Source organism: Mustela lutreola, chromosome 8 (assembly GCF_030435805.1).
Source record: "Mustela lutreola isolate mMusLut2 chromosome 8, mMusLut2.pri, whole genome shotgun sequence".
Classification (NCBI taxonomy): Eukaryota; Metazoa; Chordata; class Mammalia; order Carnivora; family Mustelidae; genus Mustela; species Mustela lutreola.
In genome coordinates this window covers 141,787,189-141,808,383 of record NC_081297.1, presented here as the reverse complement: position 1 = coordinate 141,808,383, position 21,195 = coordinate 141,787,189, and the positions used below count along the sequence as shown (strand labels likewise).

Genomic DNA, 21,195 nt, shown 5'->3' with positions numbered 1-21,195 from the left:
CGCTCGGCCCGGCGAGGACAAAGGCGCGGCTGGGGACGAGGAGGAGGAGGGTGACTATTATTTTGCAGGCTTCGCCGGGGGAGGCCCCCCCACCCAGTCCGGCCCGCCTCCCCCTCCCCCAGCTGGACCCTTCAAGGCCCCAGCCGGCCGAGAGGCCACCCCGGGGGCTGTAACTGGGGGACGCTGCGGGAAGGGGGGCGTCCAGGCCCGGGGCGCCGGGGGCACCCGAGACTGTTGATACTGTTGACTCGGGCTTCCCGGCCAGACCCTGGGCTTGTGTGTGTTTCGCCGGACAATCAGCGGCGCCTTCCCCCTTCTGTCCTGGCTGGGGACCTAGGGGTCAGCGAGGCTGCTCCCGCACAGTGGATGGGGGCGCTCGGGGGCGCGTGGAGGGGCCCCCCGACGTGCTGGGCTGTGTGGTCACCCAGCCACCGATTCTGTTTTCCTTTGTGGAGAGAAAGAAAGGAGTGGGGGTTATGTATCAGCTCGGATTCTCCCATTTCTGCTCGTGAGAAATCCGTGTTTGGCGAGTCTCTGTGGCACATGAAACTATGTTCGTGGCCGGGTTAGCTCTAGAGAGAGGATCCCCGAGCCCCTCTTCACGCCCAGACTCCAAGTGGGGTGAGCCCCCTCCCCAACTTTGCCCTGAGTTCTACATATGTTCCTCTTGGCACAGCCTTCCGCGGAGAGAAGGATTCGGGGGAGAAGGGAAGGGGGTCCGGAGTGCCTGAAGTTGCGCCCAGCTGATGCCCGGGCTTGGGGCTCCTTTGCCTTCCTGTCTAGAATGTCCCTCCAATTTCTACTTTAATGGTCCAGTGATGAGGGCCCTGGCTGGGGGTGAGGGGGTGTCAGAGAGTAAGAAACCTGCCTATGCGCTCTGCTGTTCGATAGTTTGTGTAATTTGTTTAAAGCTGAAACTCCGGGTTTGCATCTGCCCTTTTTTTTTTTTTTTTTTTTTTCACTTCTTTTATTCCAACCCCCCCCCTCCCCCACATACACCCCATGGGAGAAGCGGCAAAGAACTGGGAAGCTTCTCCTTTTCCCGACTGGATCCTTTTTCCTCTCCTCTGGGAGGGTTTTTAGGGGATAGGGCTGGGACCGTGTAGACTCTCCCTGGGGGCCCGCCCCCCCCCCTTGGTCTGGGAGACTAGCGCCCAGCAGTGGTTTCCGGCAGGGCTGGTTGTTTGCACCCTCTCTTCTCCCCTTCTCTGCCCACAGCCCGGTGAGTGGGGAGGGGCTGGGGGTCATGTGCAGTGTATTTATGTAAGGCACCCAGACGGAGGGCGCGGGTATTTATATAATCCGGCGTGGGTATTTATGTAATATAGGATGCGAGTATATTTATGTTCCTTTCCTAACCTGCGGCTTTCCCGGCTGCCATGTGTGGTCTCCGAATTGGCGTTGGCGGAAAACGGAGGGAGGGGGGGCAGTGTTTGTGTATGTACACATCCTCGACACCCCCCCTTCCTCTCTCCCTAGCCCCCCCCCCCACCGCCCCACTGTGGGGCCCCTGGTGTGTGTTGGCTTTTCTTTCTTCCTTTGGAGTGTACACACAGGTCACTGTGTATGTGAAATGTGTGGCATGTGAGTTTTCTGCAAATGTGGAGTGCGTTCCACTGGCAGCCACCGGCCAGGCGTGTGGGCAGAGGCCCTTGGTTGAGAGCCCAGAGTTTGGCTGGCCTGGGGTGGAGGCTGCTTCCTTGTGGTCCTCAGTGAAGGGCTTGTGGCTGCTCCGCTGGGAGTTAGGTCCTGGGGCGAGAGGTGTCTCTTGGGCAGGAGCTGGTGGCTTCTTGCCTCTGCTGGGGGCAAGAGCTCCAGCCTGGCCATCTTCGTTTGCATCTCCCCTCCCAGCTGGGTCTGGCTTTGGGGATAGCCCTGGGCATGGGGAAGGGACCAGCTGCTGTGCCTCGTGCAGCTCCTTCTCCATCGTCCTGCTTTGCTTCCCAGCCCTGGCAGGAAGTAAGTCCTGTATGTGTCAGGTGGGGGCAACGGGAACCCTGTCTGGGTTCCAGTTCCAGGTGAGGACACTCTGCCACTGGGGAGCAAGGGGGCAGGTGATGTGGCCTCTCTAGGCCTGAGTTCCCTGTCTGTAGAGGGAGGCCCCTGCTCTAGACATTCTGAGATCTTAGGGATCCCCCATCCTTTTCCTGTTCCATAGCCACCGTCCTCTGTCCCCTAAGTGTAGAAACCAGCTCCTGGCCTTTGAGTTCCCCTTTCTGCGGGCCAGGACCTCAGAAGGTAGAGGTCTCTACCAGGGTGGCCCCTGATGTCGCATGAGCTTGGGCACCCAGGGTAGGGCGTGGGAAGGAGAGGAGCCGCTCCGATCAGACCTCTCCGTCCACCCCAGAGCCTGGTGGCTAAAAACCTGGCCATGGTCCCCTCAGTTGCTCTTTGGGGCTCTCTAAGGAGACCCTCCTTCTAGTCTTGAAGAAAGCCCGCCCCAAACTGTCCATTCAAGGAAAAAGCGTGTGGAGAGCCCTGTGCTCGGTGTCGTGAGGTCCAGAGGGGGAGATGGCTGGCTGCTCTGAGGCCCCCTTTCCTGCTGCCCTCTGAGCTGGAGAGGAGGCCTCTCTCTCAAGCTGGCAACTTCTGGCCTCTGGAAAGACCAGGCCAGGCTGTGGAGACTTGGTGCCCAATACTTGTGACCAGAAACGTGGGGGCTTGGAGGTGGGAGCAGGGGACCCTGTCGTTTTTGAGTCTTAAAGGGGCTTAGGGACGCCCGTGGGACCCTCCATTCAACATGTGCTCCCATCCCGGAAGGTGAGAACTTGCTGGTGGTTGCCATGGTGGCAGTCCCAGCGGGATCAGCTCCCGATTTCCACCCCCCCGCCACCCCCTTTGTCTTTGACTTTCCCTCTTAGGGTCTTGGCCCCTTGTGGCTGGCCCCCCTCTGAGAAGCTCCTATCGGAGGGTCCTCACATGAATGTCCCCCAAGGAGATGCTTACTTGGCTCTTTCCTTTGGGGCATTAGCCCCTGACACACGTCCTCAGCCTGCCTCCTGGCCCACCTGACACCCGGGTGCCCTCAGGCAAAGCCAGGACAGCTCTGTTCTTGTACAGTGGGAGGGCCTTTGGGGGGCGGGTGTGGTGGGGTCCAGCTGGCGAGGCTCCCTTCCCTGCTCCCCGCCTCCCTGACCCCTGTGTCTCTGCTCCCCTCTGCAGTGAGAGTGAGTCATGGAGCTGCGTGTGGGGAACAAGTACCGCCTTGGAAGGAAGATCGGGAGTGGGTCCTTCGGAGACATCTACCTGGGTAAGTGTCCCTGACTCCAGCCTGGTGTCTCTGGGGCCCCTGGGACAGTGCCAGAGACAAGTAGGAAGAAACCTGTCGGGACTTCAGGCTGTCCAGCCAGAACTTGGCTCCGGCCTCCAGTGGCACATTTTTGGTCATTTTGTCCCCAGGGCCATGCCAGGTAGGGAGAGAAGCAGCAGGTTGGGGGTGAGGCTGACCAGGGGAGTGGGGTCACACAGTCAGGGTGGGGCGGGGTTCCCGCTTGCTGCAGGCTGGACGCAGGAGGGTATTTTTAGCTCCGGTTTCCAGCTGCAGATGACCTGGGTCTCCAGCTGGGCGTGGGAAGGCCCAGGCTGGGGTAGCACCCCTGTTTCTTGCCTCCTGGGGGAAGGATGCTGGTAGACAGAAGAGGCCTGGGCTATCGCTCAGCTCCCAGCTGGGCCCCCTCCTTCTGCTCTGGCCCCTGGAATTCAGCCCAGGCTGGCTTCGGAATGACAGTGACGCAGGCTCTCCCAGTAACCTCTGGGTAGGGGTGGGGGTAGGGGTCTGGTCAGAGTTTTCAGGATCATTCTCTCCGGATGGGCTTCCTGTTGAAAGTCTGAGTTTGCGCTCCTGTTGTCATTTTAAACAAACTGCTGACATCTCAACCCCGTTCCTCAGCCTGGCAGAGGAGAGGCGCCTGCCTTCACATGCTACCTTTTCAGCTGCTCGAGCGCATGCGTGGTCGGGAGCCACGGCCCTTCCCCTGCAGTTGCTGGTCTGGAGGGGAGAGCCTGTGGCGGTAGTTGTGAGTGGGAATTGATAGCGCAGGGTGTCGAGCCCCTAGGGTTTGGCCTCATTCCTGTCTCTTGGCCGCTCTTTCCCTCCTTGGAAAAGCAAAGTAAATCATTTCTGTCCTGGGCAGAGAAAAACAACAAGGCCTTGTGCTGTGCTTGCTGGTTCTGAACCCAGGAGGCAGGGGGCGTTCTCTTACCCAGCGGTCTGGGTCTCTGCTCTCTTGGGGTATGAACTCTGCTTCTCTGTGAGCTGCCCTCTGCCCCATCAGAGAGGACAGGGAGGGGACACTGTCTGAGCACGTAGTTGGTGCTGGGCAGGCTCCTCTTTGTGGTTGCCCCACACAGCAGCAGGTCGAGCTGGAGCCCTTCTGTTCTGCACACAGCCAGAAGCAGGTGCGGCGCGGTCAGGCTGGCCTCCCGCTGCTTCTCTTGCCCGCTAGAAAAGGCAGCCCTTGCACCCGTGTGAGTGCCAGAGTGTGACAGAACATGGGAGGGAGACGTCAGACAGACCCGAGTTCCAGACCTGGCTTTGTGCAGCCGTTGGGAACGTCAGGTAGCTGCTCTGTGCCTCAGTGTCCCCATATGGAAAGTTCATGGGATAATGAGGCCTGACTGACCAAGGGCAAAAAGAGGGAGCAGTGGCTTTTGGCACAGATGCACATCTGCTCCCAGGAAACATCTAGTCCGGGGCCTTCTTCCTATAGAAGGGAACAGAAGCCCTGAGAGGGGAGGGGCAGGCCAAGGTCATTTGGAAAGCTAGTCCCTGGTCCCTGTGGAGAAACCTCCCTGGGGGCAGGACTTCCTGTTTATCTAGTTCATTTTGAAAACCCGGTCTAGCTTTACTCCTCTTTGTATAGGCTCCGGAGTAAATTCTACCAGGGCTTGGGGGCTGGCTTTTCTTGCATAGCTGTATGCCCTTGAATGGATGGTGACCTCCGCTGGTTTTGGCTTCCCCATCGGTAGAATGGGGTCAGGAGGCCTGCGAGGTGGTGAGCGGTGATGAGACCCCACCCAGTGTGCACACCTGCGCATGCTCGGCCCAGCTGTGGCGCTCTTCTGTTGTGTCCTCCGCCAGCCCGAGGTCTTTTTTGGAGATTTGCTACTGTCAGAGGATTTGGGTCCACTTGGGCCTGAGTGGGGGTGGGGCGCCAGTTCTGCCTGGAGAGCAGTTCACCTGTCCAGCCTCTGCTGGGTGCTCAGGCCCAGGGGACCCTGGCCTGATGCTGTGTCCTGCCTCCTCCTTCCTGGGCTCCTGTCGCGTTGCTGCGGGGACAGTGGTGATTGTAGGGCCTCCCCGGCTGGCCTCGCTGGCTCCCTTTGTTCAAAGCCCTGGCCACATTCTTGTCACTGGTGCCAGTGCCAGGGCCTGACTCCAGATGGCCTCTGCAGGTGGGGCTGGGCGCGGCCTCCAGGCCCTGCTTTCCAGGATCAGCCACAGGCAAGTACTGGGTGGATGTGGCTGCAAGGCCTGTGGCCTCTCATGACGGTCTCGGGGCAGCTGCACAGGGTCCAGAAGTAGCCGAGACTGTGTCCCCTCTGCCACCACTGGCTGTGCGCCCTCAAGAGCTCCCTGTGCTTTACTCGTGGTCTCTGTTTCTCAGCTCTAATCGGCGGGGCATCGGTCTCCCCGGGGTCCTGTCTTGTTTGTCCGTGTTGGTATCTGAATGAGCCCTGGTGTGCGCTTGGTCACCCCCTCTACCTACCCAGGGCTTCCCCAGGCCCCCGATCCTAGGGCTGGCCAGCTCCAGGCCCTTCTCTGTGTCCGCGTGTGTTTTCCAGACTGGCCCATCCTCCCATGGGGCCACTGTCCCTAATTGCTGGGTCACCTCTGTTGTCTCCCTCCCCCTGTTCCGGCATTTCCCGCTTAGAGTTCTCCTTTGCTGCCCCCATAGAGGGTGAGTTGAGAGCTCGTCTGGGCAGGGCTGCCTCCGCTGGTCTGGGCCTCAGTGTGTCTGTTGATGGAATGAATGAGATGCTAGACAGTTGGGAGAGAGAAAAAAGCAGGGACTTTGGGGATTCACATTCAAAGCCCAGCTCTGCCCCAACAAGTCCTGTGACCTTGGGCCAGTTACTTAACCTTTCTGAGCCTCAGCAGTGGGAATTCAGGGAGACCAGAGAGAAGGCTGGTCGTCTCCAGACAGATCGGAAGCAGCTTGAGGGGCCCCTGCCGTGGTGGGAACCTGGGGGGTGCCATCCACTGTGGGTGTTTTCCAACACTCTCCAGGGACCCAGAAGCTTCACCTGAGAGCGAGCTCCCTGTCCTGGGGAAGTTAGTGTGGTGTTTGATCTCTTGGCCTTAAGTGTTTCAGTTTCTGTATGTGTCAGCTAGAGATACAAACAGTAATCCTTGCAGGATGGCGGGGGAGTTGGGGCAGGGTGGGGGGGGGGGTAAAAGGGCTCCTCCCACCTGCCCCTCCCCATCTCGGGGAAGGGTGTTCTCCGCAGCACCTCTCTTCCCTGCATCTGTCTGCTGAACCATAGTCCTGGGGGCCCTACGTTCAGAGTATCTTGGTCTCTGCCCCCTGCTGGGTCTGGGGTCACCATCAGCTCTCATCTAGGTTTCCCTTGCCCCTCATGTTCTCTCCAGTCCTTTCTAACATGCCAGTGGGTCTGAACAGGGGTGGGGGTGGGGGGCGGGTTCGTCCCCCAGTCTGGGGACGTTTCTGATCGTTGGAACTGAGGGAAGAGGGGGTGCTGCTGGCAGCTGGTGTTAGGGACGCTGCAAGCCATCCTACAACGCACAGCACAGGTCCCACGACAAAGAATTGCGGGGCCCTAGATGTCAGTAGGGCGGAGGCTGTGAATCCCTCTAAAAAGGCATCCTTGCCTGGCCCGTGAAGTCTCAGGCTCAAGGCCAAGATCTTCACTTGGCATTTGAGACCCTTCTGATCACCTCTTCCACAGTCTCCCACAGTTGCCTCAAGCTCAGGCTGCAGCAAACCACTCAACTCACTATACCCCACTCCCAGCGGACCTTTGCATGTGCTGTGACCTCTGTCTGGCACAGTCCCGCTCACGCCTCCTAGAGCCTGTGCCACCTTTCTCCTCCCACTGGCCTGTCCGTGGTTAGGACACTGGGCTCATGTCTGAAACCCAGGGGCCTGTACTTACCAAGCCCAACTTCTGCTGAACACTTACTAGGGGCCAGGCACTCTTTTTTTTTTTTAAGATTTTATTTATTTATTTGTGAGAGAGAGAGAGCGTGCGCATGCGCACAAGTGGGCAGAGTGGCAGGCAGAGGCAGAGAGAGAAGCAGGCTCCCTGCCGAGCAAGGAGCCTGAGGCGGGAGGACCCTGGGATCATGACCTGAGCCAAAGGCAGTGGCTTAAGGGACTGAGTCCCCAAGGCGCCCTTGGGCCAGGCACTCTTGGCAGCCTGTTGATACCTCAGAACAGCCTCCCATGCCATGCCCTCCCTGCCTTTCAGAAACGTGCAGGGCCCTCCCCGGTGATGCGTGCTGATGTGCCAGAAGCAGTTTACCATTTGCAAAGTACCTTTTCTCCACTTGCTCCCTGGATTTGGTGATCTGTTTTCTTACTAATTTTATTTTATGGGGTTCACAAATGAAAACACACAAAACCAAAAACCGAAACGCAAAAACACGCCGAGTGAAAGAAGCCAGTCACGAGGGATCACATATTGTATGCTTCCATTTAAAAGAAACGTCCAGAACAGGCAAACCCACAGATACAGAAAGTAGATGAGTGGTGGCCTGGAGCTGGGGTTTGGGGGAGATGCGGAGCGAAAACTGAAGGGGTCTGGGCTTTGGAGATGGTGAAAATGTTCTGAAGTTGCTTGAGGTGTGAATTGCACAGCCTTGCGAGTACACTAAAAACCACTGAATTGTACACTTTAAAGAAATAATCGTGTAGTACGTGAATTGTATCCCAACAGAGGTGTCGGGAAAGATGGCAGCCCATAATCCAGAATCCAGTAAAATGTTGTCCCCTCCTGGGCTAGGGGTCAGCGTAGCCCTGCCCGGCCCTCACTGGTTTCTCCTGCTTCTTTCCAGTGTTTTCTTATGTAGATACAACCAAACACAGATCAGTATGATTTCCCCCATCTTTTCATGTTTTTAAACTGGAGAGAGCATAGAATGCACACTGTTCTGTGCTTTGCTTTCTCACTTCCTGTATCTTTGAGATCTTTCCACTTCTGCACAGAGAGAGCTTCCTCATTCTTTTTCCATTGTATTCCGTGTTATTGATGGGCCATTCTTCATTTAACTAGGCCCTGGAATGATGGCCATCTGGGCTGTGTCCAAGTTCTGCTGTTGCAAACACCCCACAGCGGACCGCCTCATCTAGGCCCTTTCTGTACTCACTAGGGTGTTGAGTGCACCCCTAAACTGGGAGCCGGCTTATTCAGTTAACACATGGGCTCCTCGAGCCATGGTCCCCACCGCCCCACAGCCCTGTGTGGGACAGCGCAGGCGTCTCACCGCCAGACCTCCGCCAGGCACTGGTGGGGGAGCTCTTGGGGGACCATTTGCGTTACTCTCACAAGGAGGTTGAGCATCTCGCCATTTTTATATTAATGATTTCTTTCTCTTGAAGCATCTCTGTAGGTCCTTTACCCTGTTTGCTTTGAGCCTTTGGTCTTTTTCCTACTGGGGCATAGGAGCTGGTTAACATGTTAGTGCCATCATCCCCTTGCCACTGGTAAGTTACAGGGATATTTCATAGGACTTTGTGGCTGGTGTTTTGTTTGTTTTTTTTTTTTAAAGATTTTACTTATTTATTTGATAGAGATCACAAGTCGGCAGAGAGGCAGGCAGAGAGAGAGGAAGGGAAACAGGCTCCCTGCTGAGCAGAGAGCCCGACTCGGGGCTCGAACCCAGGACCCTGAGATCATGACCTGAGCCTGACCCAAGCCGAAGGCAGAGGCTTAACCCACTGAGCCACCCAGGGGCCCCTGTTGCTGTAGTTTTTGCCACAGAGAAGGGATTCCCATTTTAGATGGGATGGAGCCATTTTTCTTTTCTTTTTTTTCTTTTTCCTAAATGGCCTTTGGGTTTTAAATCAGGGATAAAAAGCTTTGCCTGCCCCAGAGTTGTAAGGCAATTCTCCCTTCTTTTCTTCTCAGGTCTCATTGTTTTCTTTTTATTAAATGTGAGTAGATACAAAAGAAGGCATAGAGCCAGTACGCATGCTGTCAGGCCCCGTCCTCCCCTTCCCCTCAGAGGAGGACGTGCCTGTCACCGTGTAGGCCCCCCGCCGCCCCATGCTGTCCCCTCCTCTCCTTTCCCCTCAAAGGGAACCACCTTCTCCCTGTTGAAATTGTTCCCTTGTGTTAAAGAGTTTTGTTATGACCTAACCCCGTTCAGCATCGTATCTTTTCAACTGTGCCTGCCTTCTCCTGTCTCTTCCTCTCCTTCAACGGAGGTAAAATTTGCATAACACAATTAACCGTTTTTAAAATACACAATTCAGTGGTATTTAATACATTCCCAGTGTTGTGCAACCACCGTTCCTATCTAGTTCCCGCAAACATTTTCTTTTTCTTTTTTTGAAAGATTTTATTTATTCATCTGAGAGAGAATGAGGGAGCGCATGAGAGGGGGGAGGGTCAGAAGGAGAAGCAGACTCTGCTGAGCAGAGATGTGGGACTCGATCCCGGGACTCCAGGATCATGACCTGAGCCAGAGGCAGTCACTTAACCAACTGAGCCACCCAGGCACTCTCCCCGCAAACATTTTCATCACCCCAAAAGAAAACCCCATACCCGTTAGGTAGACACACCCTCTTTCCTCCTCCCCACCCCTGGCAATCACCAATCAACTTCTGGGCTCTGCCGACTTACCTATTCTGGACAGTTCCTATAATAAATCCTACATCTCTGCTTTGGTGTCTGGCTTGTTCACATAGCACGTTTGCAGGGTTCATCGACGCTGTAGCACGTATCAGTCCTTCATTCCTTCCTGTGGCTGAATAACATCCCACTGCGTGGAGAGAAGCATTCAGTTTGTCCACACTGCCCGTTGCTGGGCACTGGCTTGTCTTCACCTTGGGTTCTCGTGAATGGTGTGGCTCCTCGCTCTCTCGGACAGCATGTTAAGATGCTGGGAGCCAAGATGCCTGGGTGGCCTAGTTGGTTAAGCGTCTGCTCTCTGCTTGAGTCAGGATCCTGGGGTCCTGGGATTGAGCCTGCCGAAGCAGGCTCCTTGTTAGCGGAGAGCCTGCTTCTCCCTCTGCCTGCTGCTTCCCCGCTTGTGAGTGCGCTTTCTCTCTCTCTGACAAATAAATAAATCAAATCTTAAAAAAAAATTGCTGGGAGCTGCCCACCAGCTGCCCGGAGCCAGTATCCGTTCCTTTGCCCTGCCCTGTGGTCTTCTCTCCGACTGCTTGGCAACTTAGCTGTTCTGATGTCAGACTTCAGGAGTCATGACATTTTTGTCTTCCTGGAGCTCCCGTGTTTCTGAAGGACAGATGCTCGGGAGTGGGCTTGCTTGGGAGAGGGTTTGTGTGTATTCAACTCTACTGGGTAAATGCCAGCTTGGTTTTCAAAGTGACTATGCAGGGGTGCCTGGCGGCTCAGTGCCTGGCAGCGTGTGACTCTTGATCTCGGGGTTGTGAGTTCGAGCCCCATGTTGGGTGTAGAGCTTACTTAACAACAGCAAAAAGGCAAAGTGGCTATGCTCACTTAAACCCCACCTTTTTCTTTTTTCCACACAAACTTTGGCTTCACTTGGAATTTCTGGTGTGTGTGGGGTGAACTATAGTATCTTTTCTCAGATGGCCAGCCAGTGGTTCTGGGGCTGCTTATGGCAGAGCCTCATCTTGTCCCCTGACTTGAGACGCAGGCTTTCTCCTGTCCTGCAGTCTTCTGGGCTGGTGTCCTCCCCTGGCTCTTCTGCTCTGTGTGTGTGTGTGCTAAGGCTCCACAGTTTCAGTCACCTCTGCTGCAGTGACACTTGGCCTCTCTGTCCCTCAGTTTGGCCCCTGGCCTCTAACTCAGCCCACTCAGTATTAGAGCTGGGGAAACTGAGGCAAGGCACAGTTTGGGTTTGGGTCTTTCTTGGGACTTCTTGAGACAGAAGCTTGCCCCACTCCCTTCTCTCCTCCTTAGCCCTGACATCCCACTGACCTCACTCCTCTCCAGCTCAGGGGCTCCCACTCTCCAGGGTAAAATTCCTCTCCCGTGATCTGTGAGCCGTCTGCAGCCCATCTCGCCTCCCTTCACATCTGACATTCTGGCTGCACCAGCCTGTGGCTCTGTGACGTGTCCGCAGTTCCTCCTGGCCTTCCCCTTGCACATGTGCTCTTCCCACCCTGCCCTCCCGCCCCAACTGGCCCAGGGGTCCGCTCTGTGCCCACAGTCCCTCCACTTCCCTTGGATGCAGTGCAGGGCCCTCTGCTGCTCTTCTGTCGTCCCCCAAGGGGTGCTGAGCTGCTCAGGCACAGACGTCTGACTTGGCCCTGACGTGAGGCCAGCTGCCTGGCCGAGCGTGACCCAGGTCCCCTGTGCCCTCCCCCGCCCCTGGCAGGTGCCAATATTGCCTCTGGTGAAGAAGTTGCCATCAAGCTCGAGTGTGTGAAAACGAAGCACCCGCAGCTGCACATCGAGAGCAAGTTCTACAAGATGATGCAGGGAGGAGGTGAGGGCTGGGCGGGACCTGGGGGCGGGGCCTGAGGCGCTCTGGGGGCGTGCATATATGCGCATGTGTGCAGGGGGCGGTCCCACGCTGACAGCCACTATTCTGGCCCTCAGTGGGAATCCCGTCCATCAAGTGGTGTGGAGCGGAGGGGGACTACAATGTGATGGTCATGGAGCTGCTAGGGCCCAGCCTCGAGGACCTCTTCAACTTCTGCTCCCGCAAGTTCAGCCTCAAGACGGTGCTGCTCCTGGCGGACCAGATGGTGAGTCCCCCCCCATCAGTCCTCCCCAGCCAGGGACTGTGGGCCCTGCTGGGCTTGTGGCTTCCCTTCCAGCTTCTGTTTCCCCACCAGGCACAGGGTACTAGCCCTGCCTTCTGCCTCTGAAGGATGCCACAGCAGGAGGTAGTGACAGGGATATAGGACAGCCTTGCTGCCTGGACCAGGACCAGGGGACATTGACCATTGACTGTAGAATGGTGGTGTGGGGGGCGTGAAATGCAGATCTCTAGGCCTCCTGGGTTGGGGTCCTGGAGTAGACCTAGTACTCTGCCCTGGGATGATTTTTTTTTTTTTTTAAAGATTTTATTTATTATTTATTTGACAGAGAGAGAAATCACAAGTAGGCGGAGAGTCAGGCAGAGAGAGAGAGAGAAGCAGGCTCTCGCTGAGCAAAGAGCCCGATGCGGGGCTCGATCCCAGGACACTGAGATCATGACCTGAGCCGAAGGCAGCGGCTTAATCCACTGAGCCACCCAGGCGCCCCCTTTTTTTTTTTTTTTTTAAAGATTTTATTTATTTATTTGATAGAGATCACAAGTGGGCAGAGAGGCAGGCAGAGAGAGGGGTTAACAGGTTCCCTGCTGAGCAGAGAGCCCGATGAGGGCCCCATCCCAGGACCCTGAGATCATGACCTGAGCCGAAGGCAGAGGCTCAACCCACTGAGCCACCCAGGCGTCCCTGGGATGATTCTAAAGCTATTGATCACACAGACCTGGCTTGCACCCCGGTGTGCTGACTCTGGGTGATCACTAAGCCTCTGTGTCTCCCCTTTGCTGGGCTGTTGCGGGATCAAGGGGGACACCACACAGTGTCTGGACCAGAGCAGATGCATGCCTACTGATAAGCAGTTCTTCGATCCTAGCATCCTTTATAAACTCAGGATAGGAAACCTTTTTAAAAAGAAAAAAGCATAGGATTTGGGACCCGGAATGATACACGGACGGGGCTCCCGTTAGGCAGGGTCTGGGTCTGCGGCCTGCGCACCAAAAGTCTGTAGACCCTGCAGTTTCAGGCTACATGTGTGTGTGTGTGGGGGGGGAGGAGCGTTGTCGGATTCCCCCAGGATTGGACACAGTAGGTAATACTCAGCCAAGCCAGATGTTTGTTCTCAGAAGCCTGAGACCGACCCAGAGAAGGAATGGACTTGCCAGAGAACGTACCATGTACTTATATGTTAATTTTAGTTTCTGACATAGTGGTGAAAGACAGGGTCTGTGTGTCTGCTTGACTTTGGTGTCCTTGGCAAGCTAGGGCACAGAGCCTGTCTTTTGTCCTCCATCTCTGTCACCCCAGCTGAGTTGAGGCTTCACTGGTACTCCTCCCTCTCCTCCCTTCCCCCACAATCTGATTGCTAGAACAACCTTCGACATGCATCTCTACCTTCGGCTCCTCTAGTCCGATGCGGACGTACAGCTGGGCAGCAGAGGCTTCCTTGCGGGCCCAGATGCCTTTCCAGGCTTTGTTTCTAGATCTTACCATTAGCTTTCCTACCTTGCTCTCTCCCCACTCCGTCTCACAGTAACCTTGGTGAACTCCTCTTTCACAATTCCTGTCTGTGTCACTTCCTCCAGGAAGCTCTCTCTGACCTCCCCCCTTGAAGTCATCCCACACAGCTGCAGAGACAGATCTTTCTCTCCTACCCAAGGCAGGGATCACGGATGTGTGTCTTCTGTCCTTACCGCCCCAGCCCTCAGGCCCCACTGCAGGGCCTGGCCCTGACTGCTCGGTAGAAGCACACACCCAGACAGCTCGCTGAATGCCTCGCTGTCCCCTCCCCCAGATCAGCCGCATCGAGTACATCCACTCCAAGAACTTCATACACCGGGACGTCAAACCTGACAACTTCCTCATGGGCTTGGGGAAGAAGGGCAACCTGGTGTACATCATCGACTTCGGCCTGGCCAAGAAGTACCGGGACGCCCGCACGCACCAGCACATCCCCTACCGGGAAAACAAGAACTTGACCGGCACTGCCCGCTACGCCTCCATCAACACCCACCTGGGCATCGGTGAGTGCGGGGCCCTGCCTCTCTGCGGCTGGAGGTATTCCCCCCATTGTTGCCACAAAGTCAGGTTTTCCCCTTCAGGACAGCTGTAGCATGGCCACAACCTTAAGATGCCTGATTTCAGCCCTATAGCAACCCAGGCAGGTGTCCGCTTTCCATTGTGGGGGGACACGGGTTCACGGGTGCTTGAGGTACTGGAGTCACATTTGGCCCTGGCCTTGTCTGAGGCTGCACTTGTGCCCTGTCCCCAGAGGGGGCTGGCAAGGAGGCCCCGGGCTGCCTGCTCTCTAGCTGCTGAATGCGGAGGTGCCTGAGCTGGAGAAACTAGGCCCTGATTGAGTAGGAGAAGCTGGGCCCCACATCTTTTTCTGTAGAAGGGTGACTGTAACCTGTGTCTCTGCCAGAGTCACAGCTAGCTGGTGGGCCAGGCGGTGGGGTGAGGAGGTGTGGGCGATGCCCCTCAGTTGAGGAGCATGTCCTGGAGGAGGGGGGCCTGGTCCCTGTTGGCTAGGAGCCCCCGCAGACCCCCCCTCACCCTGTCCTTGATTCCGTGCAGAGCAAAGCCGTCGAGATGACCTGGAGAGTCTGGGCTACGTGCTCATGTACTTCAACCTGGGCTCCCTGCCCTGGCAGGGCCTCAAAGCGGCCACTAAGCGCCAGAAGTACGAGCGCATCAGTGAGAAGAAGATGTCGACACCCATCGAGGTCCTCTGCAAAGGCTACCCCTGTGAGTAGCCCCGTGGGGATGGCGGCTGGCCGGGGAACCCTTCAAGGCCTCCCTGAGGGGAAGACAGGGCCACCCAGCCCTCACTGGACCCCCGCTGCCCCAGCTTCAGAGCGTTGGTCACAGGCTGGCTGTCACTGCTCGGGCCCCTGCTCCCGCCTCATCTCATGAGGGCTTTGAGTAAGAAAAGCTCGTTCTTCCTCACCCTGTGAGGCCCCTTCACCACCCATGCAGAGGCCCCTTCTGACACGTGGGCGCACCACACGTGTGGGGGTTCCCCACATCAAGCAGTTCTCTGGGACACTGTTGGGTGCCCTCTAGCTTGACTCCATTTGACACGGTCTGCCTAGAGACAGTGGGAGATCCCACAGTTCGGGGCTCCGTCCCACGAGAGCCTTCCCCCTGCCCCCCGCCCCAGCCCCAGAGGTCGGTCACAAGTCCAGCTTTCTACCTGCTGGTGGTCTGACCGGCCGGCTGCGAGTCTGAGGTTCCCACGTTCCCCCCTCCCCCAGCACGGGTGAATTTGCTAGAGCAGCTGCAGGACTCAGGGAAACTCCTCTGTGTGGCAGCTTATGAAAGGCCACGATAAAGAATGTAGATGAACGGCCAGATGAAAAGATAACAGAGCGTGAGGGCTGCAAAGGGCCTGAGCACAGAGACTTCTGTCCCCATGGAGTTGGGGCATGTCACCCTCCTGTATGGGGATGTGTTCACCAACCTGGAAGCTGTCCAAACCCCATGCTGTTGGGATGTTTATGGAGGCTTCCTCGTGTAGACAGAAGTGAGTACTAACTCTGTTTCCAGGCCCTCTCCCTTCTAAAGAAGTTTTTGGGGATGGACGCTGGAAATTCTAAGCTTCTAAACGTGGTCTTCGGCTTGGTCTTTCTGGTGACCAGCTCCCACCCATCCAGGAGCCATTTAGGAGGCCACCCAGGGTCACCTCATTGGAACAAAAGATGCTGTTAGCATTTAAGGGTTTGTGAGGGTTTGAGGAACTCCCGTGCCAGGGACGGGCCAGAGGCCAGTGTGCATTTTCTGTTCATCCCGGGGGCTGCCCTGGCCCTGCTTTTCGGAGGAGGAGGTGGAGGTTTGCCTCCTGTGGCTTCAGTCATGTTGGGAGCTCCCCCTGGGCCCTTGACTGTCCTTTGGATTTTAGGACAGCTCTTGACCTGCCATCTGCATGCTGCTCCCCAGAGTGACTGGCAAGAGCAGGTAGAGCCGTGGCCTGTGGCCCTGGGGTGCCCTTGCTGCGAGGGGGCGCGCGCTCCTAACTCCCGGCCCTCCACGTCGAGTCTTCAAGGCTCTGCTCCCTGGCATGCAAGGGTTTTAGCGCCGTAAGGAGGACCATCGTTCTGCTCTGTCGTCCTCTTGTCCCCTCTGAGACTGAGAGCCTTTGGAGGGACCTCGGGTGGGTAGGACAATGCGGGCTGCGGGGGTGGGGGCCCCGGGAGCCTGGGCCTCATGGCGGTCTTTTCTGCGCCCCCTGCCAGCCGAGTTCTCCACATACCTCAACTTTTGCCGCTCCCTGCGGTTCGACGACAAGCCTGACTACTCGTACCTGCGCCAGCTCTTCCGCAACCTCTTCCACCGGCAGGGCTTCTCCTACGACTACGTCTTCGACTGGAACATGCTCAAATTCGTGAGTCACCTGGAGGCCAAGGCGGGCTTGGGGGACTGGACAGGGAAGGCCCCGACTCCTAAGGCCAAAGTGACCCTGTGGCGGGTGGGGCTCCCGACAAGTGGGGGCTCTGAGCCGGACAGTGCACGCGACCTCACTGGGCTCCCGGAGTCCCCGCGGTCTTCCCACTCTAGCCTCATCTGTGCTGAGCACGTGTGCCGCCGCGGGCAGTGGGGCCCAGGCAGGGCACCGCCTCCCTCCAGGCCCAAGAGGACCTGGCCGGGCCTTGAGTCCCTCCTAGGTGCCCTCGGGAGGGCATGGATGGCGCTGGCGGGCCCTCCGGCTGTCCTGATTGTCGCCTACACCACCCTGCTCTTGCTGTCCTGCACGCCCCAGGCAGCTGCCTTCACCGTGGCCCCTCTGGCCAGCCTGGACCCATTCATTGTGGTTTCTTTCTTCCTGGTCATGGGACCCTGGGTCTTGCTAGGCGGTTGCTCTGTCTCCCTCTTTTAAGGGTTTTGGGGGTCGGGGGCGGTGGGGAGAAGCGTCAGCCCGTCAGCAGTGCCCAGAGCTCCGGAATCTGTGAAATCGTGTCTTGTTTCACGTTTCTTCTGGAAAAGGGGGCTTCCTCGAGCCAGGCTCAGCCCCGTGACAACGAAGCCATTGCGCTGCCCTGTCCCTGTCCCTGTCCCTGTGCCGGGCCCACGTACTCACCCTCATACTGGTAAGGACCCTCAGAGGCCCGGCCTTTCCAAGATTTACCGCGTGGCTGGGCAAGCACAAGAGGCTGAGCCTCTGCTGTGCTCTCTGTCCCTTCCAGGTGCCCGGCGTCCCTGGGCACCCAGGGCCCTCCAGATAGGCCCGTGGAGGAGGTGGAGGAGCTGCCCCCCCAAAACTACTGGCCTGTGGTCTGGACTCCGGGGCCCCAGTTCTGACGTCACCAGATGTGTCTGAGCCCATCGGGGCCAGGCCTGAGGAGGTGTCCCTTGGCATGGTGGGGTGCAGTGGAAAGGGAGTGGTGAAGGCCCTGCCGTGAGATTCTTGGGGATCAATCAGCTGCCTCATGAACGGAGCCTGAAGAAGGGATGATGTTCACTGCCCTGGAGGGCCTGGTGGGAATGGGCACCAAGAATGGCCTCAGCAAGACCCCGACGGTGGCCTCTGTATTGAACCTGAACTCGTTAAGCGCCCCCACCTGTACTGCACCTCATGCTGTTGTGCTTCTCCTTTCGTGGCGGACACCAGATGCCCAGGACCTGAGGGTGGCTTCTGGATGCAGGGCTCAGCACCTGGGCTCGCGGCCCTCTTCTCTTTGGGGCTTGGATGGGGACTTGGTACTGTACCCTAAGGAGTCTGACAGAGATCGGGCGGAGAGCTACGGTCCCACAGGCCAGGGGACTCGGGTGGGGGTGGGCGATGGGCAGTGGGGCACCTTCTGGCCCAGACCTCCTAGCTGGGAGTGTGGCCGAGGGCCAGGGGCCGGCTCTTCTTGCCCAAAGGGTGTTCATTGCTCAAGGCATCTGGACGCTGGGCACTGCCCCCATCTGTGTGGAAAGTCATCCCTGGGTCGGCTTCAGGGATGGGCTTGGCCCTTCCTCGCAGTATAGCTCTGAGAACGGGTTTTACGTTGTCTTGAGGCTTGTGCCATGCAATATGGTAGCTGGTGGCTACGTGTGGCTAATTTTTAATTAACTAAAATTAACCAAAACTGAAAACGTAGCTCCTCAGTCAAATTTGCTGCGTTTCAAGTTGTCTGGAGCTGCACGTGGCTGGTGAGTGGCTATCAGATCCAACAAGGCAGACATGAACATTTCCGTCATCACAGAAAGTTCTGTGGGGCAGTGCTGCTCTAGATGGCTCCTTACAGAACCTCTCATGGGACCATCCAACTGACAAGATCTCCTCTCAAGCCCAGCCAGGAGCACCCTCCCTGCCCACTGCTGGCACTTCAACCCCTCCCCGGGGTCCCCTTCGAGGCAGGCTCTGGAGTCAGGAGCCAAACAGAGGTGCCCACAGCCTTATTCTGCACCAGTCTCTGACTTGGGGGCCTGGATTTGATCGCTGGGCACCTTTGAGCCCATCACCCCATGGTGAACTCCACTTGATCTCCAGGGGCCCGTTGGCAGAAGCATCTGCAGACACGCAGTGGGGACCTTCCATGCCATCATCCCAAGGCCAGGCCCCGGTGCACTTACCAGCACCTACCTACAGACCAGACACCATGCTGGGCACCCAGGCCTACAGACTCCTGGGGGAAGGATCCCACCCCTGACTGCGAGCGGCTCTCCCTGAAGTAGCCACCCCATTCAGCATCACGGCCCTGGGACCTCTGGCCCCCTGGAGCCTGGTCCGTTGCAGTCAGCACATGGAGGCACTGTTTTCCGAGGTCCAACCAGCAAGCCCGGAGGATACTCAGTGTAGCCAAGGACAGGGGTCTGCACTACAGGGCTGGGTGATTGTGTGACTTTGATGTTGACTTTCTGTGTTTCCTGTGGGCAAATAAAAGCCAAGAAACCTCTCCGGTGTGCATTTCTTGAGGCGTCACTGGTTGGATGGAAACGTGGAAAGTAGCTCCTCCTGCTCCAGGGCTGGCCTTGACCTGAGCCTGCTGGGGTCAGGGTGTAGCCCTCTGCACAGTCACTCACCCCTGGCCTGTACCCCTCTGAGTGGACCCCTTGGCTTCACTAGCCTCAGTTGGCCCAGGCCAGGGGTGGGCTTGTCCCCCACCAGGCCCACAGGTTTCCTGAATGGGGCTGCAGCTCTTACACAGGCCTGCTCTGTTTCTGGGGCTCAGGTGCTCTCTGCCTGTCGCTCTCTCTGTCACTGACGGGGGAGCCCGGGGTCCGGGGTGGGGCTGGGTGGAGTCCGGAGTCAGGAGCTAGAGCCTCGGGAGTTCCAGGCCTGCCCTGTCAGGCTTGTGGGTGGGAGGACTGGGGATGTATGTCCCTCCTAAGCATTGTGGGGGTGCAGAGTAGGATCGGGGGGGCAGAGGCCTGGATTTAAATCCTGGCTCTGCCCTGAGCTGTGTGAGCCCACACAGGTCACGAGGGCTCCTTGGGCCTCGACGCCTCACTAGGGTTCAGGGATCATTCTGCTCCCCAGCCCCTATCTCTTGGAGTTGCTTAAAGGCAAGGGCCGCCCCCAGCCCTCGTTTCCAAGGACAGCAGGGCCTTCCCGGCCAGGTGCCCGGGAGAGACGGGGTTGCAGGAGCCTGCGCCCCGTGGCCCATGACCAGCGCCCCCCCACTCAGCCTGCAGCTCTCTCCTCCACAGATGCGGCCCCCCTCATGCCAGCCCCCTGCCCTTCCCTGTGGACGACCCCAGGACCAACTAGGTAATGCAGCCAGACGCCGCTCCCATGCCGTGCTGCTCTCTCTGAGGCTGTCTCCTTTCCTCCTGCACTGGGGTGGCAGCGGCCGGAGGGCAGGTCCTGAGGGCTTCTGGAACCCTTGTGCCCCATCCTGCCTGTTGGGCCTCTTTTTCCTCCCGTGGGGGCGCCTAGCCCATTCTTTCTCGAGCTCCCCCTGAGCTCCTGTCTTGTCCCAGGGCCAGCGGCATCCGTGAGAGTCCCCGGGCCTCCCGGACCCCGCCTGCCGGAAGTCATTGCCGGCTCCAGGGATGGGGCAGGAACAGCCTTTGAAGACGCTGGCCCTGCTTTTAGCTAGCCTTGTTCCTCTTTCTCTGGGTCTCTGAACACCTGCCCTGCTTGTTTGGAAACTTGGAGGGGCTGAGGGCTTTGGAACACAGCAGGGACCTGGGTTGGGAGGGCCAAGGAGTGCGCTTTGTCCTCTGGGGCATTAGCCCTCCCAGCTCCGCCTCCGCTCCATGAGACCAGGGCAGAGTGCCCTCGGCCAGTCCCTCTGACCCAGCTTCCTCCTTCCTCCGGGTGTTCGTGTGGCTTTGTTTCTCTGTACTGTGTGTTTGGGAGTCGTTTTCAGGTCTCCCTCCTGGTGGGGAGGAGGTTGGACCAGAGGGTTTCCGAGCTGCCTCTTCCCCAGGGGCCCACCCGGCCTCTTTCCCGTACTCAGCCCCGTGGGAGGGCTGGACCTCACAGGCCTGACTGGGTCTCCTCTCTTCCCCGCAGGGCGCAGCCCGGAACCCCGAGGACGTGGACCGGGAGCGGCGAGAGCACGAGCGCGAGGAGAGGATGGGACAGCTCCGTGGCTCGGCGACCCGGGCCCTACCCCCTGGCCCGCCCACGGGGGCTGCCGCCAACCGGCTCCGCAGTGCCGCAGAGCCTGTGGCTTCCACCCCGGCCTCCCGCATCCAGCAAGCTGGTGAGCGGCGTGGGGGGCCCCTTGCGCTGTGTGCTGGGCCCAAGGGGGGCCGGGGTAATGGGGGCCTGGACACTGATGGGGGGCCTCCCCCTGCCTCTCCCCCTCTAGGCAATACTTCTCCCAGAGCGATCTCACGGGTCGACAGAGAGAGGAAGGTGAGCATGAGGCTACACAGGGGGGCGCCTGCCAACGTCTCCTCCTCCGACCTCACTGGGCGGCAAGAGGTCTCCCGGATTTCAGCCTCACAGGTGAGCTGCCCTGGCTGCCGGCCTCCTCTGCCTCGCCACTGGGCCTGAGGGCCATGGCCTGGGGGAGTCTGGGCTCCAGCTTCCATTCTTGCCTCTCCAATGACTTGGAGCAGCCCCTTTTGTTGAGCAAGGGACCTGGCTTCATTTAATTTCCTGAGGTTGGCTTAGCCCCAGGGAGCAGAGTCGGAGCAGGCTCAGAGCAAGTGGTGGAGCTGGGATCCTGGCTTCATGGCCCGGCCCCGCCCCAGTGGGCCACAGGGAGCTCATGGAGGAGGTGTCGTGGTCCCAGCCCTCAGGAAGTCCCCCTCAGGTCCCTCTCAGCACAGGGTGGAGGGATGGGCAGATTCTGCTGGTGGCTTCACTTGGGACCATGTTTGGACTCCGAAAGTTGGGAAGGGGGAGTCTGTAGTTGCCCAGGGATCTCCTGCAGAGGCGGCAGGA

General features: G+C 58.1%; 1 protein-coding gene across 7 annotated transcripts in view; it reads left to right on the top strand.

Annotated features, from left to right (window-relative positions):
* CSNK1E (casein kinase 1 epsilon) overlaps window positions 1-21,195 on the top strand; it is a 31,066-nt gene that overhangs the window by 7,282 nt on the left and 2,589 nt on the right. For 4 of the 7 annotated variants that reach the window (XM_059186969.1, XM_059186972.1, XM_059186973.1 and 1 more), the window contains exons 2-9: window positions 3,163-3,250; window positions 11,492-11,602; window positions 11,716-11,864; window positions 13,663-13,891; window positions 14,445-14,615; window positions 16,103-16,251; window positions 20,314-20,506; window positions 20,615-20,754. In XM_059186969.1, coding sequence (XP_059042952.1) covers window positions 3,175-3,250; window positions 11,492-11,602; window positions 11,716-11,864; window positions 13,663-13,891; window positions 14,445-14,615; window positions 16,103-16,251; window positions 20,314-20,506; window positions 20,615-20,754 — 1,218 coding nt within the window. In that variant the 5' untranslated portion in view covers window positions 3,163-3,174. Of the gene's footprint in view, window positions 1-31; window positions 51-3,162; window positions 3,251-11,491; window positions 11,603-11,715; window positions 11,865-13,662; window positions 13,892-14,444; window positions 14,616-16,102; window positions 16,252-16,850; window positions 16,955-17,050; window positions 18,749-19,502; window positions 19,802-20,313; window positions 20,507-20,614; window positions 20,755-21,195 lie in introns of those variants that run through there. The other 3 variants (XM_059186971.1, XM_059186975.1, XM_059186974.1) reach the window with 3 other exon arrangements.